The 19,596-nt window shown below is 41.5% G+C and overlaps 1 protein-coding gene across 5 annotated transcripts in view; it reads left to right on the top strand.

Moving 5' to 3' along the window:
• The first annotated feature begins 1,975 nt into the window (after nt 1–1,975).
• The window catches only part of KIF5A (kinesin family member 5A), a 209,854-nt gene continuing 192,233 nt past the window's right edge, over nt 1,976–19,596 (top strand). For 3 of the 5 annotated variants that reach the window (XM_040340906.1, XM_040340908.1, XM_040340907.1), the window contains exon 1: nt 1,977–2,518. In XM_040340906.1, the coding sequence (XP_040196840.1) occupies nt 2,393–2,518 (126 nt within the window). In that variant the 5' untranslated portion in view covers nt 1,977–2,392. Of the gene's footprint in view, nt 2,519–19,596 lie in introns of all 5 variants that reach the window. The other 2 variants (XM_040340905.1, XM_040340904.1) reach the window with 1 other exon arrangement.

Genomic DNA, 19,596 nt, shown 5'->3' with positions numbered 1-19,596 from the left:
AGGACCTAATTTTACCACAAAAAAACGGGAAAACGTATTGACTCGAGTATTATCCTAGGGTGAGAATGCAGCAGCTACTGTAAGCGGAAAAGAGGGTCAACAATGCCCATTTGCATGCCTCACTGTGCCCATTTGCAACCTCACTGTGCCCATTGCAACCTCAATGTGCCCATTGCAGTCTCACTGTGCCATACCTCACTGTGCCCATTGCAGTCTCACTGTGCCATACCTCACTGTGCCCGTTGCAGTCTCACTGTTCCATACCTCACTGTGCCCATTGCAGCCTTACTGTGTCATACCTCACTGTGCCCATTGCAGTCTCACTGTCCCATACCTCACTGTGCCCATTGCAGTCTCACTGTGCCATACCTCACTGTGCCATACCTCACTGTGCCCATTGCAGTCTCACTGTGCCCGAGTACCTGAATTCTTGACAGGCGTTAATTTTTTTTAAAATTTGTGGCTTCCTCGTGGCATTGATAGGCATTTGACACTGTGTTCTGCCTATCACGGAGGTCCTCTCATCCTCGGACTCAGTTTCCCAGCAGACACTGTGTGCAGTGTTCCGACAATCACAGACATTCTTTCATCCTCGGACTAGAGGACGTTCGTGATTGGCGGAACACTGAACACAGTGTCTGCTGGGAAACTGTCCGAGGATGAGAGGACCACCATGATAGGCGGAAAACAGTGTCAAATGCCTATCATGGAACGGAACTCCAGGAGGACATCGTGACTTTTAAAAAAATGGACGCCTGTCAAGAATTCAGGTACACTGACTCGAGTATAAGCCGAGGGGGGTATTTTCAGCCCTAAAAAAAGGTCTAAAAAACTCGGCTTACTTGAGATCGAAGCCCCCACAGCGGCCCTCGTTTCCCTCCTCTGTCGATGCCATCTCTCTCGGAGTGACTTATGGGTATCGCGGCTCCGGCACTGTGATTTGCCAGAGCCTCGATGACGTCACTCCCGTGCATGCTCACGGGAGCCGCCAGTCACCGCACATCCTCCTTTAGAAATGGCACGATCGCTGTTTCTAGAGTGCGCCTGCGCCGTAGACATCGGCGCAAGTCTCTAGTGTAAATATCTCCTAAACCGTGTAGGTTTAGGAGATATTTCTTGCACCTACAGGTAAGCCTTAATCTAGGCTTACCTGAAGGTAAACGTGGTATGTAAGGGTATGTAAGGGTTTACAACCACTTTAACAAATTAAAGGCAGACATTACAGTTACATTACAATTTGGTACATGAGGAATCAGAGGGCCCTGCTCAATTGAGCTTACAATCTAAAATAAACAGAAGTACCCTTATCTATTCATGTTATGGAGAAATGGGTGATATTTATGATTGAGATCTACCAGTATGTACTAACAAGTCATCCAAACCAAGACAACCCATAAACAGAAGAACCCTTATTGACTTGCAGGGGCGGACTGACAACTCATGGGGCCCCCGGGCAATAGAAGATTATGGGGCCCCTGGGCTTACAGATGGCCACCATGCCAGGAGGCAGTGCAGAGGCGGGGCAGCTAAAAACTTAGGATTTTCACATCAAAAGCATGTCGTTTTCGGACATATCAGGAACAGATGTAAAAAAAAACATACATTTTTACATATTGTCCCTGGTTTTACTGAGCCTGGCAACCCTGATGGGGCCCCCTAGTGGCATGGGGCCCTCGGGCAGTGCCCGAGCGAATTCAATGGTCAGTCCGCCCCTGTTGACTTGTATTTTGGAGAAATTGGTGATGTTTATTATTGCCATCTACTAGTATGTAGTAACAAGTGATCCAAACCAGGACAACCCATAAAGAGAAGAATGCTTATTCTTATGCTATGGAGAAATTGATTCTATTTATTACTGCAATCTACTAGTATGTACTAACAAGTCATCCAACCCATAAAGCAAAGCGCCCTTAAGGAAGCAGTGTCAGTTGCAGTGGTTTGCTCCCCCCCTTAAAGGGCTGCTCCACCTTAAATGCGGTACAGGGAATGATTAGTCAGTGTACACAGGCTGCGGTGCGCACTGGTGGCTTCCTCTCTGCAGCAGTCACCTTCCATTGTGTATACATGTCCATTGATCAGCCCACTGGCCGGACCAACAACACGGACTTCTCATCACAGCCCACCGCATGCAGATGAGAGCTGTCAGCCGGCTGGATACCTCTGCCAGCTTCCCTCCACCCGCAGCCTGTGTATCTCCCTGAGCATCCTTCCTCTCCATCCAGGGCAGGGCTCTGACAGCTGGATCTAGTCTGGATCTAGTGATCGCCTGATCCACCCAGGGGATCCACTACACAGCAACACCCCACCTTCCACACCCTACTCCGATCCATCCATCACCCCAGCCGGCTGGAAGAATAGTCCTCACCTCTGCCATCCTCCTCATCTCCCCATCATGGCTGAAACCACGGAGTGCAGCATCAAGGTCCTGTGCAGATTCCGCCCTTTAAATCAATCCGAGGTCCAAAGAGGAGACAAGTATCTGCCCCTATTTCAGGGGGACGACGGTGTGGTTGTCGGGGTGAGTGACCACCTACCTCTGTCCTTTCTATTAGAAGGGGGTGCAGTGCTGGGAGGATCCATTGTTTTATTCATCTATTCTAGAGGATGTGTGGGTTTGGAATGTGCAGCACTGTAGTAATATTATTATTATTATTTATTATTATCATTATTATTATTATAGCAGTGGTGTATACCGACAGGGAAAGCCATGCAGTGTAGTAAAGGTGGCCCCTCCCTGGATGGCCATTCTATGCAGGGTGTGGCACAGTCCTCTCCATACATCTGCCCTATGCTAGGTGGGTGCTCTATACAACATACCATACACACAGATGGCCTGCCAGTGCCACCATGCCCCCCTCCCTACTGCCATCGCTGGGGCTGCATTGCGCTACAGCATGGAAGGAGCCCTACTCCCCACTTACACAGTGTTTATGTTACTGTATGGGACTGATAATCCACTGGCTAGGTTTTAAAGATATACATAATATATATATATATATATATATATATATATATATATATATATATATATATATATATATATATATATATATATATATATATATATATATATATATATATATATATATATTAATGGAATTATCCAGTTAGGGACAATTCATTTCCAAATGGGGCTTGTGTTTTGGTTTTGCCAAAGCAGTTTGACTATCTATCTATCTATCTATCTATCTATCTATCTATCTATCTATCTATCTATCTATCTATCTATTTATCTATCTATCTATCTATCTATCTATCTATCTATCTATCTATCTATCTATCTATCTATCTATTTATCTATCTATCTATCTATTTATCCAATCTATCTATTATATCGATTTATCCTATCTATCTATCTATCTATCTATCTATCTATCTATCTATCTATCTATCTATCTATTTATCCTATCTATCTATCTATCTATCTATCTATCTATCTATCTATCTATCTATCTATCTATCTATCTATCTATTTATCCAATCTATCTATCTATCTATCTATCTATCTATCTATCTATTTATTCTATCTATCTATCTATCTATCTATCTATCTATCTATCTATCTATCTATCTATCTATCTATCTATCTATCTATCTATCTATCTATCCAATCTATCTATCTATCTATCTATCTATCTATCTATCTATCTATCTATCTATCTATCTATCCTATCTATCTATCTATCTATCTATCTATCTATCTATCTATCTATCTATCTATTTATCCAATCTATCTATCTATCTATTTATCCAATCTATCTATCTATCTATCTATCTATCTATCTATCTATCTATCTATCTATCTATTTATCCAATCTATCTATTATATCTATACAATCTATCTATCCATCTATTTATGTAATGTAACAATATGGCATCTATCTATTATTATCTAATCTTTCAATCAATCAATCAATCAATCATATCTCTTTATATATCCAAAGTATCAATATAATCTATCTATCTATCTATCTATCTATCTATCTATCTATCTATCTATCTTATCCCTTTATCTATACAAAGTAATCTATCTGTCTATCATCTAAATCTATCCATCGATTTAGATATTGTAACAATATAGTCTATCTATGCTATCTATCTATCTAAATGATCAATTCTATCTATCTATCTATCTATCTATCTATCTATCTATCTATCTATCTATCTATCTATCTATCTATCTATCTCTACAAAGTATCAATACATTCTATCTATCTATCTATCTATCTATCTATCTATCTATCTATCTATCTATCTATCTATCTATCTATCTATCTATCTATCTATATTATCAATTCTATCTATCTATCTATCTATCTATCTATCTATCTATCTATCTATCTATCTATCTATCTATCTATCTATCTATCTCTCTATCTATGTTAAGTATCAATATTACCTATCTGTCATCTAGCTTTCTTTCTTTGATTTTCATGTTCTTTCTAAATGTCTCATTACATTGATAAGTCTGTCTGTGTTTAGATTTTTGGACTCCTGTAGCCCAGTTGTTCTGGCTGTGTACCGCAGTCACCCATCAGACATTTTCCACCTGTTATTGCTCTTCTATACATGGATTTTATCCACTCTTGCTGGAATTTTCTTTTCCTCCCCCACCAATCCTCCCATTCTTTTTTCCTGGCCACTTTCCACCTCATTTGTCTTCTCCTTCACTTTTTGTCACTTCCCTGAACTAGACATAGGCCATTACAGTAATGGCCCACTATGTATCTCTCTGGTAGTGATGTCACACCCTGCCTGCCGCCAGAGGATTTATGTAATTGCAGCATCACTATTTACCAGCTATACTCCACAAATATAGGTCATTTTCCTATATACAGTTCTATGGCAACAGCAGAGGCACTTATAATCATTCTATGACTGTGGATGTGTGCATGTATGATATCATACAAACATGCTATATATTTGTGTCCTTATGATCTACAAAACATATACAAACATAGAGATAACAGGACTAATCCAAGGTCATAGTGACATGACATTGAAACGTTACAAGTACTATGTTATAACATAAAGACCTTGATAACATTGTGGAGACTTGGGGAAAAACAGTACCAAGAATAATAAATATTAACCACTTGCTTACTGGGCACATATACCCCCCTCCTGCCCAGGTGAAATTTCAGCTTCCGGCACTGCGTCGTTTTAACTAACAATTGCGCGGTCGTGCGACGTGGCTCCCAAACAAAATTGACGTCCTTTTTTCCCCACAAGTAGAGCTTTCTTTTGGTGGTATTTGATCGCCTGTGCGGTTTTTATTTTTTGCGCTATAAATCAAAAAGTGCGACAATTTTGAAAAAAAAATACAATATTTTTTACTTGTTGCTAAAATAAATAGCCCAATTTAAAAAAAAAACAATTTTTTTTCTCAGTTTAGGCCGATACGTATTCTTCTACATATTTTTGGTAAAAAAAAAAAAAAAATCGCAATAAGCGCAAAAGTTATAGCGCCTACAAAAAAAGGGACAGAATTATTATTTTTTATTATTTATTTTTTTACTAGAAATGGCGGCGATCTGCGATTTTTATTGGGACTGCGACGTTATGGCGGACACATCGGACACTTTTGACACATTTTTGGCGCCATTCACATTTATACTGCGATCAGTGCTATAAATATTCACTAATTACTGTATAAATGTGACTGGCAGGGAAGGGGTTAACACTAGGGGGTAAGGAAGGGGTTAAATATGTTCCCTATATAGTGTTCTAACTGTGGGGGAAGGGGGTGACTGGGGGGGGGGTGACCGATCTGTGTCTCTATGTACAAGAGACACAGATCGGTCTCCTCTCCAGAGACAGCACCGCTGTCTCTGTGTGAGCCGGCAATGACAGATGATCTCATATGTTTACATATGAGATCATCTCTCATTGGCCGCACAGATCGCATCGCAAACGGCCACTCTGATTGGCCATTCGCGGCGATCTGTAATTGGCTGTGTCCAAGGGACACGGCCAACACAGAAGTTCCCCGCTGCGCGCTCTGGAGCGCGCGCGGGGAACGCCCAAAGGGGCGGACGTCAATTGACGTCTAGTTGGATTTTTTGAGATCCGCGCTGTAGCCGTCATTTGACTATAGCGCGGGTCTCAGGAGGTTAATTATAGAAATACTGTATATAGAAAGATATAAACTGTATATATATCTATATATATATATATATATATATATATGTATATATATATATATATATATATATATATATATATATATATATATATATATATATATATAGATCTATCTATCTATCTATCTATCTATCTATCTATCTATCTATCTATCTATCTCTTTATATATCTATATATATATAGATATATCTATCTATATATAGAGAGAGAGAGATATATAGAGATATACATATATAGTTATCTATATCTATATATATATATATATATATATATATATATATATATATATATATATATATATATATATATATGGTATATATTATATACACATGTTTACACTCTACATGAAGTCTTGTAGAACCTATAGTAAAAAGTTTACAAAATGTAGTATGTTAGTAACATATCGTTAGAGTATCTTCTAGGGATTGGGAAGGCCCAACATCTTATTCTGTTTACTAAAACGAATAACAATTTAGAGATCTCATTGGTCTTCCTAAATCTGCTCTGTACTGTACTTTCTGCTCATTATGCAGTACTGTGAGATATAGTATGTTTCCCATCTAAATGTTTATAATAAAAAAATGTATTCAAAAATGAAACTGCGCCTTTTTCAGCGTTATTACTGTAAAACCAAAGCATCGATGGTTAGCATCGCATCGTAGGCTGCGAGGAAGGTAAATGTCATTAATTGGCTTAGATGACATCAGTGTGTAGCCTGGGTTGATGTCATTGCCTGGCACACAAGGTGATCACAATCAAAGGGAATCTGTCAGAAAGGAAATATGAGCCAATGCTGATTTGTTTTTTGCATGCATGGCTCTATGGTTATTACGTTTATCCACAGTTTACTACTTATTGAGTCATCTTCCTGAAAGAAGTGATTAGCCAGTGAAGTCTTGCTTATTATGGTCAATGATTTACTACATAAGGAAAAAAGAGCAAGATATTGATAAAGTCAACATCTAGCATATTACTATTCTTAGGCTTAGTGGTTAGCACTTGGATCCTTGGTTTGAGTCCCAACAATGGCTTGAATGTTTTTTCTCTCACACTGCAACAACATGCTTGTAGTTTCTCAGGTATGCATTCTGTCGAAAGTAGTGACTGGGCAGGTTGAAAAGTTATGGCTGATTATTTTTGTTTTCCCTTGATAAACTGGCATCGGGAGGCCAACTAGCTCCTGTTTAAAAATGTTGCTTAGGCTGGTTCAGCAGGAACCAGCCGAGATTCGAACCATGTATGGGCAAGCTGAACGTACCAAATTTATCGATTAATCAACTTTGGGAACAACCAGCATTCCGGGTAGTAATCACTGTCTTCTCCCGGCGGGGGCGGCTTCCCCTGCTGCCCCCCCCTTGTAGAAGACAATGGTTCAACAGGAGGGATTCCCGCATGAACACTGTCTGTGTTGATGGGGGAATTGAGCAATCTGTGGTTGCAGGCAGGGCTGATCCGCCCTATAGGCTCACTATGCAAGGCACTTAGGGCCCCGCAAAGCTGTAAGGGCCCCCGAAATTACTAGAGGCCCCTCATGGGGAGAAGTAATTTTTGCCCCCTCACCCAGCTTCTCTACTCGCTGGCTGCATGGGAGAAGAGGTAAGAAGTCAGCACCCCCCGCTTCTCAATTTCATGTAAGATGTCGTTTCCGACAGCAGAACACCCCCTTCCCCCACTTCTCAACTTTCTTTAATGTGACATGTCACTGTCGTCAGCGCCCCCCGCTTCTCATTTTTAATGTGCCATGTCATTTTGCTTAGGGCCACAGGGAGGTCAGGATCGATACTGGTTGCAGGAAATAAATTTGCTCCATGCCTGACTGGCCTTAGCGTGTGTTTACATGAGATAGGGGCTCATATGTAAAGTGCTGTGAAATTGTTGGTGCTATATAAATACCTGTACCAAATATGCTAAACACAGGGTGTCAGATAGTTAGGAGATCTGTTTGTCACAGGACCATGTTGTAGTCCAAAGTTGCAGCCATAGCAGACCATGCGACTTCTATGGGGCCCAGAACCATAGGGATTGTCTGCATGCCTGTAATCAGACATCATGCTAGGCACACAGAAATGATGACTCCCTGTCGTTTGTATCACGTGAATATATTGGTAAAATCTACTGCTATAATACATTATTGAAGGCTACATGCTGTCTTAATTATACATTATACAAGAGAAAGTAGAAATGGCTTAATATCTCCTGAACTATAAAGTCATCTGACTTGTCTCACCATTGCCTTCGCCTCTTGCCCCTAGACTTCTGCCTCATTAAGCCACAAATATCCACAGGTCCAAAAGTAGGAAAGAAAATACCATATAGCAATCACCGTTTGTACATTTTGAGGCTTGGTGCTGCCCAATCTTTCCCTAGACACTGGTCTACCAGCAGTGATGTATTATGGCCTAGGCCGACAAGGCCCAGGCCTAGGGCGGCACTTTGCAGGGGGGCGGCAAAATCCCATCCCACCCTACCCCCCCTGTGCTCATCCCACCCTGCCCCCCTGTGCTCATCCCACCCTGCCCCCCTGTCCTCATCCCACCCTGCCCCCCTGTCCTCATCCCACCTTGTCCCCCTGTCCTCATCCCACCCTGTCCCCATGTCCTCATCCCATGAAAATGACAGGGCGGGTCTTAAAAAGGAAGGGGTGCGTCATATATAAAGTAGGTGGTGCGCGAGTTTCACCAGGCCTAGGGCGGCACAAAACCTAAATACACCCCTGCCTACCAGTGCCATTAGAGTCCATGCCATCCATGGCTGTCTAGCTACACAGTAAAACATGCAAATGACAATAGCATTTGGTCAATACATTTTAATAAAATGTATGTATATCTTTTGAAAACCTATTTATGATTGCTATGAAAGAAAGTAGTATTCTGAATTGCCTTAGAGGTGGAGATAAGAGAAACAGAGGGGCCCATACATTTTTTTTGCTATGGGGCACCATTACATGTTGTTATTGGCCTGCTGTTGGTACACAAACACGATCTGTGTCTTCATCGAACAGAGCTGAATCTGCTGGCTGGCTACTAAACATGAATCTTCGGCATAGACAGCTGTTTGTGTTTACCCTTAGCAGGGGAGAAGGGAAGGTGTGTGCAGACACCTCCCAGTGCCATTTTATCAAGGGAAAACAAAAATAATAAGCCACAATTACTTTCTCCAATATGCACGTAAATAGTAATTGCTGAGAATGGGAGCAATGTAAGGGGGAGGTGTGGGCAGGACCAAACTGCACCTAAAGTGGTACTAAAGGCCTGTACCTATGCTCCAACAGTCTGACACCTGTGAGGTCCCTTCTCCCTGGCTTCTTCCAGGTGCTGGCCTTCGTCATCTTAATTGGCCAGTGCAGGATGATGTCCCTCTCACACATGTGCAGGAATACCAACACAGATGGAGTGTGCTGGAATATAAACTGAGCTGTCCATTCACACCTCTGTGTACATTCTAGAGGGGATTGCAAACAGTCAAGTAAGTGCAAGGTAATTGCACGTCTCTTCTGCCATAAAAGCCTGCCTGTTCCCAGTTTCTAACATTTTGTCTAAAGCAGAGGCGTATCTAGTGAAAATGGCGCCTATGGCAAGCACTGAAACTGCGCCCCTGTCGAAACATTTGAAACCCATCTTTCAGATAACCTTAACAAAAAAAACAGCTAACAAAACTAGTGATATTTATCATCCCTTGTGATACCTTGGGTAGTGACATATCCTCTTTATGGAAAAATCTGGAGTTTATTAGACCCCTGATCCCTCCTTTGCCCTCCAAGGCCAGGTAAATGCAGAACCAATACTGGAAGTGATGGAATCTTCATCACTTAAGGCCTCAGTTTTCACAGAGGAGAGGGAGAAACTGATGTTCCTCCTTCTTCTTTGTGTGCTGCCAATCCGACCAGATGGAATGGGAGAGCCAGGGAGAACAGGGCTGTGGCTGAATGCAGCAGGGATAGCGCTGCCACTGTTTATTAGCAAAGGTGCTGAAAAGCAGATCCTGCCTATGCTCGGGAGGAGGGAAGAAGAGACCCTCAGACCCTAGTAAGTGCCTTGCTGCCCAGCCACTCAACAGCTCACCCTTCATATGGCGCCCATGGCACTTGCCATGGCTGCCATACCCTAGATACGCCACTGGCTTACAGCTCCGCTGTAAGGCTGAGGATTAGGAATGACAATTTTTACACAGCTATGTAGTACAAAAAACTGCGCTACCCCTAACAAAATCAATTTTTTTTTTTTTTATAAAAACAGTTAAAAAAGGCTGCAGTTTGGGTGGGATAAACACAATAACAATGAAACAGAGAAAACTGCGCCAACAATAAGTCCAAAAAAACACCAAAATAGGTGATTGAGGGATGAAGGTCGGAAAAACAATGTCCCAAAACACAATGGATGTAATCTCAATGTGACCATATATTCATAATCATGACGAATGAACACCACTGTGAATCCATATATGAGTGAGAGCCCACCACCTAATGGAAAGCCGCTTACCAAAGGGCAAGCTTTAAACAGCGTTTGTCTTATGCCCAGCCACGGCCTCCGTCCTCAGGATTGGAAACTCAGGGAAACTCAGACAGGACTTCTTCCGGTATTGAGAATGCTAGGCTCTAACATACATGCAGTTCATGGATCATAAGACACGAGAGGAAAGGAGACCATAGCATTATTTCGTATAAGGAAATTTTAATAAAATAAAGTAATGTACTTACAAATGGATGTATATTAAAAGCATGTAACACAATGCCAGCCAGCACTATAGGAGCCCTTCCTCCTTCAAATTGACGCAGTGACGTCACTGTACGCCGACACAGCTATGTTAGTCCATCTTGGATCAATGTAAATATGTATGTGTCATACCTTTGGTATATCTGTGGAATCTGAATATCACTTTAGTAGACACCGCTACTACAGTGATTAATGCAGAATGTTCTCTGATTGAACAAGGTAGAGAAGTGGGGTAGTGACTTTCAGAAATTGCAAAGTGTTCTCTAAATGGTGCCCCTACTAAGTGGGAAATCTCCTGAGTTCAGTAAACAGCATGACAGCCGCTCAGCAGGGGATAAGGAAGCTATTGGAGATCACTGGAGTAGCGGTATCTACTAGTGGTTTCCAGCTTCCATGGAGATCCTACAGGTACAGGACATACATATTTCCAAGGTGGACCAATGTAACTATGTAAAAGCTGCTACACCTAAACTTTAAACAGATGGGAGGGGGTTAAAGGATAAGTCCGGAGGCAATAGTGACAATACACAAGCAACAAACTGGCAATCGTGGGAATATGAGGCCCCGTACACACGTCGGAGAAACTCGACGGGCAAAACACATCGTTTTGCTCGTCAAGTTCCTTGTGAAGCCGCCGAGGATCTCGGCGAGCCAAGTTTCCTCATTGACTAACGAGGAAATAGAGAACCTGTTCTCTATTTGGCCCGACATTCGGTTTCCTCGGCCAAAAGTGTACACACGACCGTGTTTTTTCGGCAGAATACGGCTCCGATCGAGTTTCTGGCTGAATTCTGCCGAGAAACTCGGTCGTGTGTACGGGGCCTGAGAGTAACAGAAGCACAATTGAGACAATAGTGACAATAACAGTGACAGTAGTGACAATCAGAATGGCATGTTTCATTCTGCAGCTCTCCTGTCACCACTCCTTTGTGAAGCTACTAGTTCCAGTACAGAGTGAAATTATATGTCCCAGCCTGTGTACACTAACTCACACTGCTGTAAGGCATTCTATGCACACCCACCAGACTTGAGTAAACCAAGCTTGGCTTGCATTCTCCTTCTCCAGATACCTCGGCTCCCTTTACTTCCACCAGCTGCTAGCAAGGCCTGCAATTCTGAGGCATATCTGCTGCTATGGTGATGAGGAGGGTGCAGCTCATCCCCCACTCCCTGGTCCATGTCTGCTACCGCACAACACCCCTCCCTTCCTTCCTCCTTTCCAGGCAGCCAGTGAGTACAGAGTGCAGGAAAATGACATCACACGCTACACGCTTTACAAACATTGCAGACCATCCCTTGAGAAATGCTGGATTTGGGTAATGACCCAGGAACTAGTTGAAAGTTCCGGAATTGCTGAGTCAGTTCCAGCAAGTTCACCAATATGCCACATATGTTGGGGATTGCGGGTAACCCATAGACTCTTGATCGAAGCAGGATCATCTACAAGGTAACCTAGGCGATAGCCCAGGACCTAGTGTATATCCAAGTGGACCATCTACAACCTTTGTGCTCCTTGTGGTAAATCAGGGAGTGCAATAGGACAAAGCTGTTCACCTGCCTAACACTTCACAAGGAGGTATATATATTTGTTGGCAGCTTGGGACTGATGGAAAGGGGCAAACAGTGCAAATAGGATGGCTTCTCATTACCTATTGCAATTCTTTTTTTTGTCAATGGATGGGATAAGTGGGTTAAAGATGCTACTTTGCCTAGAGCCCCATTTGTGTGTAAAACACCCGGGTTGGGCACATGCCCTCTCCTGTACACTATAAATAACACTTCGTACAGTGCTTTAAATGCTAATATTCTCTCAGCTGTAGATTAGGACCCAACTACACCATGATGGTTCATTGCGGTATATTTAAGCGCATTGAATTAAGACAGTCCATAATAATAATAATACAGGAGGAGGCCGTTGCAGGAGGAAAATGAGTATTAAATATACATGCATATTAATGTAGAGCTCAGTTGGGGAGCCTGGGGCAGCATAAACTCAACTAATTACACCAGTGTGTCTATTCATTGGATATGGTAAAGTGTTTGAAGTCATTATTATGATTTTTCTATGGATATATATAGATAAAATGTAAAATATATATTGTAACAGTATTCAGAAAATAACATTAATGAAATGTTACACTTACATTTATTTTCAAACCCAAAGTATAATGAGGGGAAATTGTGCAGAGGATTATACAATAGGATTTGCTGCACTTGCCAGTATTTGTATTTACTATGCAGAAGTACATTGGTGACTGTGCTGAGGACCATTTTGATGTAATTCAGTCAAGCAAAAATTAGTTTTGAGTTTTACTAATTTCAAACTGATTAATGTGTAATCTTCAGATGACACTGAACATTACCAGGAGATGTGAGACCGCAGTGGCCAGGGCTTGCTGGCTTCAAATGTGCATTTGACCTTGAACAAATGCCTATTTTTAGCTGCCCCTAGAGAATAAGGCACTGAACGTAGTCTCTAAATAAAGCTTAATTTCATAACATATATTGCTGCTTGCTTACTGCTGTAGACTAGCTAGATATTGTTTAAAACCTTTATTTATACATAGTAGATAACATTGTGTTGCACATTATCTTCATATATTCAATAACAGTGCTTTGTAAAGGGCAGTAACCTCTTGGCAACCATGGAAAAAAATTTACTGTGCATACTCTAAATATAAAATAATAAAGATGTAAGCAGCGACTCAAAAATGTTATACAACATAAACAGCAAAATATAAGGAAAAGGGAGTCGCGCTAGTAAAACGAACAATATGATGTGCTCAACATAGTAAAAACAAATCAATCGAACCACCAATATATGTAATAATGATGAATGCAATGATGAGTGAATAACACAGTTGTGATAGACCACAATCAATGAAGAAAAAAGTCCAATCATGCACAGGTGATGACATTCAGTAGTAGCCCCAGTGTAATATTGATCCACAAACGGTCCAGAAACAGTGATGACAGAAGCACCTCCACCACAATCAAACACTGACTCTTACCAGAAAAGAGATAAAAACCAGCATAAACACATGGAATCCTTAGATGGTATCTCCAACTCAAGCAGATCTCACCCATAGGTATTCATCAACAGTGCCACAATGGAAGATATATGCAGAGAGAAGAGAGGACTTGCATAGCATAAAATCTTAGGATATTTATTTAGAGTAAAAGGATGTACACTTACATCAACGATGATATCAAGGAGCATTAAAAATTACAAGCCGGCCGGCTTCCAGAACGTGTAGCCCGTATCTTCCGGGTCTGATCACGTGATGCGGTGACATCAGAACGTCGCCTCCCAATGTTTTGTCTCGATGGGGATGTATCCCGTGACCACGTCCCCATCGAGACGAAACATTGGGAGGCGGCGTTCTGACGTCACTGCATAACGTGATCAGACCCGGAAGATACGGGCTGCATGTTCTGGAAGCTGGCCGGCTTGTGATTTGTAATGCTCCTTGATATCATCGTTGATGTAAGTGTACATCCTTTTACTCTAAATAAATATCCTAAGATTTTATGCTATGCAAGTCCTCTCTTCTCTCTGCATATATCTTCCATTGTGGCACTGTTGATGAATACCTATCGGTGAGATCTGCTTGAGTTGGAGATACCATCTAAGGATTCCATGTATTTATGCTGGTTTTTATCTCTTTTCTGGTAAGAGTCAGTGTTTGATCGTGGTGGAGGTGCTTTTGTCATTACTGTTTCTGGACCGTTTGTGAATCAATATTACACTGGGGCTACTACTGAATGTCATCACCTGTGCATGATTGGATTTTTTTCTTCATTGATTGTGGTCTATCACAACTGTGTTATTCACTCATCATTGCATTCATCATTATTATATATATTGGTGGTTCGATTGATTTGTTTTTACTATGTTGAGCACATCATATTGTTCGTTTTACTAGCGCGACTCCCTTTTCCTTATACTCTTGGCAACCAACCTGAAATTAACCTTTATTGAAGTCAGAACAACGTCAAAGCTATTTGTGACCTCACTCTAACCTTGCAACTAATTTCTCTTTACCATATAATTTTTTTTAGTTTTAGGTACAGTGGAGAAGGGTTAGAACCTATGTCAGGTTTAGTGCTCATGAGTGTTTTCCTGCATTTGATGTGCAGATGAAGCACATGCAGGGGCGGACTGACCATTGGCACTCTCGGGCACTGCCCGAGGGCCCCGTGCCACTAGGGGGCCCCATCAGGGATGCCAGGCTCAATAAAACCAGGGACAGTATGTCAAAATCAGTTTTTTTTTACATCTGTCCCTGATATGTCCAAAACCAACATGCTTTTAATGTGAAAATCCTGAGATTTTAGCTGCCCTGCCTATGCAATGCCTCCTGGCGTGGTGGCCATCTGTAAGCCCTGGGGCCCCATAATCTTCTATTGCCCGGGGGCCCCATGAGTTGTCAGTCCACCCCTGAGCACATGTGAAATGCAAGTCTGCAGATCCTTATTTACTTTAATGGTACAGCGGTAATGGCCATTCAGTGGCTGGGTTTTACCAGCTTTGCTTTTTTAGAGAATGATTTAAAAGACAGTGCTTGTAAAACAACCAAGCCAGCAAAGGCTATATATAGCCCGCACCTAGACTCAATAAACAGTCTTTGCACAAGTGTAATAGCTGCTCTTTTAACCACCACCGCATATATCCATCAGCTGTCTTGCTCACTGGTACGGCTGGGCCATCAAATGCTGCCGGGAAACAAAGCCAAAGGTGTTGGTTCAGCTTTTCAGATGAGCGAGGTGGCTGATGAAGATATATGGTGGTGATTATAAATGTAACTGTGATATTTGTGCAACTGTTTTGCTTTTTGTTGTATTTCCTTGGAAACCGCAGGTCCTCTTAAGATTGTTTTGCAAGTTCAATTCAGTCTTTGCTGCATTTTGAATTGAATTCCTGTACTTGAGCAATGCTCCTTATCTATGTGAGCATCTACAAAATCTGTCCCCCTATTTAGGAAGTTACAGTCAGGTTGAAAAAAGACATCTAGTTCAACCAATAAAGGAGAAGTGTCCCTTTGCTTCCTGTACTGTCTTCATCCTTACCTTCATCTGCACAAATTCAAATATAATTAAAGGAGAAGTTTGGGGTATATAAAAAAACAAACCTTCATACTCACCCCTATGCTGTAGCATCATTGTGATGCTGTCCCATGTCAGCCCTAAGACTGAGAACTGAGTGATCACATGACCGCTTAGTTCTCAGTCCGCTGTGAGCAGTGAAGGTCAGTCATCGCTCTCTGGTCTGTTCCTCCAGCACTCACTGGGGCGCTGGGCTGGAGAGGGGGGCAAGTGCAGCTTGATTCAGCCAAGCCAGCTGTCATTTAGGTAGCTGGGTAAATCCTGACAATATGGTCGGCATCCTTCCAGAGCTTGGAGTGACTTTTCTACATCAGCTGACAGCGGGCAAGACTATTGACTGACTTGGGGTCACAAGAGAGTAAAAGTAACTGCACTCCTATAACCCACAAGAAAAATATGACCAAAAAAACTTTGGCCATGCTTCTCTTTTAATGGGGACTCACTATACTTTTCTAGGGAACGATTGGTATTTATTAAAGCGGAGATCCAGGGTCCTTTAGAAAAAATTAAAAGTCAGCACCTACAAATACTGTAGCTGCTGACTTTTAACATTAGAACACTTACCTGTCCACAAATCCAGTGGTGTCTTCACCCGAGCTGATTTTACAATCGGCTCTCAAAGGTTCTGCTGTCTTGGCTAAGGAAAACCGGCAGTGAAGCCTTGCGGCTTAACAGCCGGTTCCCTACTGTGCATGCGCAAAGCGCTCTGTGCTTTGTTTAGGCCTAGCAGTGGGGGGAAGGAGGAGGGGGGCTAAACATCCGACTGAGTTCGCCACAGCAATGTCACACGAAAGTGGGAGTGGGAACCTTTTAAAACCAGGTACCCACTCCCCTACCCCCCAAAAGGTGCTAAATGTGGCAACAGAGGGGGTAGGAGGCAAACAAGTGGAGCTTCCCCTTTTGGGTGGAGCTACGCTTTAAGGAACAAGGAAATGACCACTGTTAACACAAAGTTATGCTGCTTTATACAACAGTCCCTTCTAATGAAAAGTGTAAAATCAATGGGGATTTTAATCAATCAGATTTGGGTTTGCCACTATCATATACTTGTGACGAGTTCCAGGGTTTCAGGTAGTGTTTGGCTGAAAATGTTGCAGGTTCACAGCCAGGGATAAGGAACAATCCATAATGCAATGCATAGCATTTGGCACAGGCATAGGCGTGCGCACAGGGTGTGCCGGGTGTGCCCAGGCACACCCTAATCACCTCATGCGCATTAGTAATATTGCTTGAGGTAGCAACAGGAAAATGGGAAAGATCTACCTCTTACCTGCTCTGCCATAAGAGAAGTGTCTATGCTCTTCTCTTTCACTGTGCCGGCAGGGAGATCAATGTGCCAGGGTCATATATATGTAGACACACACACATGCATGTGTGTTTGAGTTTTAGGGTGCACACCCTATTGCAATAGGCTGCGCACACCTATGGGCACAGGTCAATTAAGTCACAAGAGGCATTCATCTGAAGTAATGGATAACCCAACCCCCTTGTGTTTGCTCACAGAAGCCATATTGCCATTGTGTGTTGGAGGTGTTAGGGGAAGATGACAATTTTTTGTAGGGAAATATACTGTTTTTAATTTATTTGTGTTTTTGCATCTGTGCATGGCAGTGCCCGCATTCCCATGCCTTTTGTTTGAGCATTTATTACCCCTATAGATGAGCAGAACGCAGACAATTTCAGCAAAATTTGAAAAATTCCGAAATGGTGATAGACAGATGCACTCATCACCAAACTTTAGCAAGCTGTCCTGTATGCAAAGTTGATATCATTATGGGTATAATGTGTCAGGATGCACTCATCATTTTTATGGCATGGAAGCGCCACCAACGTGTGGAAATGTTGAATTGGGCCACTTTCTACAGGGTCATATGAAGTCTTGCTAAATGCAGAAATATGACCCTAAATTTTCCACTACTGCCAAGAGGGGGATGGCTTAATCCCAGTCAATTTTTATTGTCAATGGTCAATTTATAGTCAATGGTTATTGCGAATAATTATGCCTTGGTGTGTGTTTTTTGGGACACTTGTGTAATCTTCAAGAAAATGGACTGCAACCTACAATCATAAAAACGGAGTCTCCGCTACAGTGCGCTAATGGTGTCATTATATAAACATAGTTCCTTTTTTTATTAATTTAGATACAAATTGGCTGATATGCACTGTATTCCAGCACTATTTCATCATTATCTAGTTTTGATAACCAGGATAATCACTCAAATGTGACAATGATGAATAAGGTTTAACACAATGCAGCAATTACTATCTGAACATGTTCCAGATTAAATTCACTATAAATTTTTTTTTTTTTATGTAATGTACATTGGACATTATTGTGTAAAAGAGATTGACAGACAAAGAGACTTGGAATATTAATGCTATTTACATTATATACAGCAGGTTCAATGCAAGCATATTTGTCCTTTGCCATTTGACCTGAGTCATATGCAGAATATATAATTATTTCCTACTTAGATATGCTTTGAATGTTGGAATTCTAATGGTATTTTAATGAAATCCATTACCATTATTATGAATTAAATGTTTTACACTTAAGATCTTAACATAATTGCATTTTAACTAAATGACTATTTTCAAGTGTCAATCTTAAGAGCTTTTGATGATGGCATTAGATAATTTCAAGAATATGTGTTGGTAAGCCATTGAATCTGAATAAAAAGGCTTTGGGGTATTTCAAATTTTAGTTTTAAAAGAACTCTGGTCTGATTTTTAAAATGTGATTCTGATATCATGAGCAAATTATTATATTTTTTGTCTAGTTTCCTTTAACGTGGGAGCAACTAATTTGCAAAACCTTCTTGAACCCTTGTAAAGTATGAAACAGATTTACTTTACTCGTGATAACGCCGCAAATTACTACCCATATATGGGCATGCACCAATTCTTTTTCTTTCTAAAGAAATTAGGAAATGAGATTGTCACAGTGCGGCTGCAGATGAGGATTTTAAGCCTGAAATCCTCATTTGTGTTTGACCTCTACTTCTGCTGCAGTTTTATGTTTCAAATACTATAATTCTTTTGGGCAAATGGTTGGTGAACACAGGCAAATCTAGTATTTGCAAATGGCCAAGATTCACCTGCTTTAATAAATATGATCCTGGGATTTACATGTTCATCGCATTGGCATGTATTCACCATAAACAGCATTTTTTTCACAGAGACGTGTATAGTTTTCTGAAATGTTACTATTTTATGCATGATAATTACATTTGTGTTTTTTTTCTTTGTTATTTTGCTTTTACTTACATAAAAACAGGGCTTTTTTTCTCAGAGAACAGGTGCAGGAACTCCTCCCTTCCAAGCCACCATTGACTCCGCCCCCTACCCACCTCTGAGCAACGATAGAACCCCCTGCAAGAATAGATCCCCTCCAGCAACAATAGATTCCCCAGTAGCCAGCATCAATAGACCCTTCAGCAGCCAGCAACAAAGACCCCTCCCTCAACAGTACATACCTCCTAGCAACGACTGACCCCCCCCCCCAGCAACAACAGATCCCCCACGGGCAACAGAAGAACTCCCCAGCAGCAAAAAATCCCCTTCCTTCACAAAAATAGATCCCCTCCAGCAAAAATATATCCCCCAGCAGCCAGAATCAATAGACTCTCCAGCA

The sequence above is a fragment of the Rana temporaria genome, chromosome 2 (genome assembly GCF_905171775.1).
Source record: "Rana temporaria chromosome 2, aRanTem1.1, whole genome shotgun sequence".
NCBI classification, from domain to species: domain Eukaryota; kingdom Metazoa; phylum Chordata; class Amphibia; order Anura; family Ranidae; genus Rana; species Rana temporaria.
The sequence above is the reverse complement of the archived record's forward strand: the minus strand, read 5'-3'. Positions and strand labels throughout refer to the sequence as shown.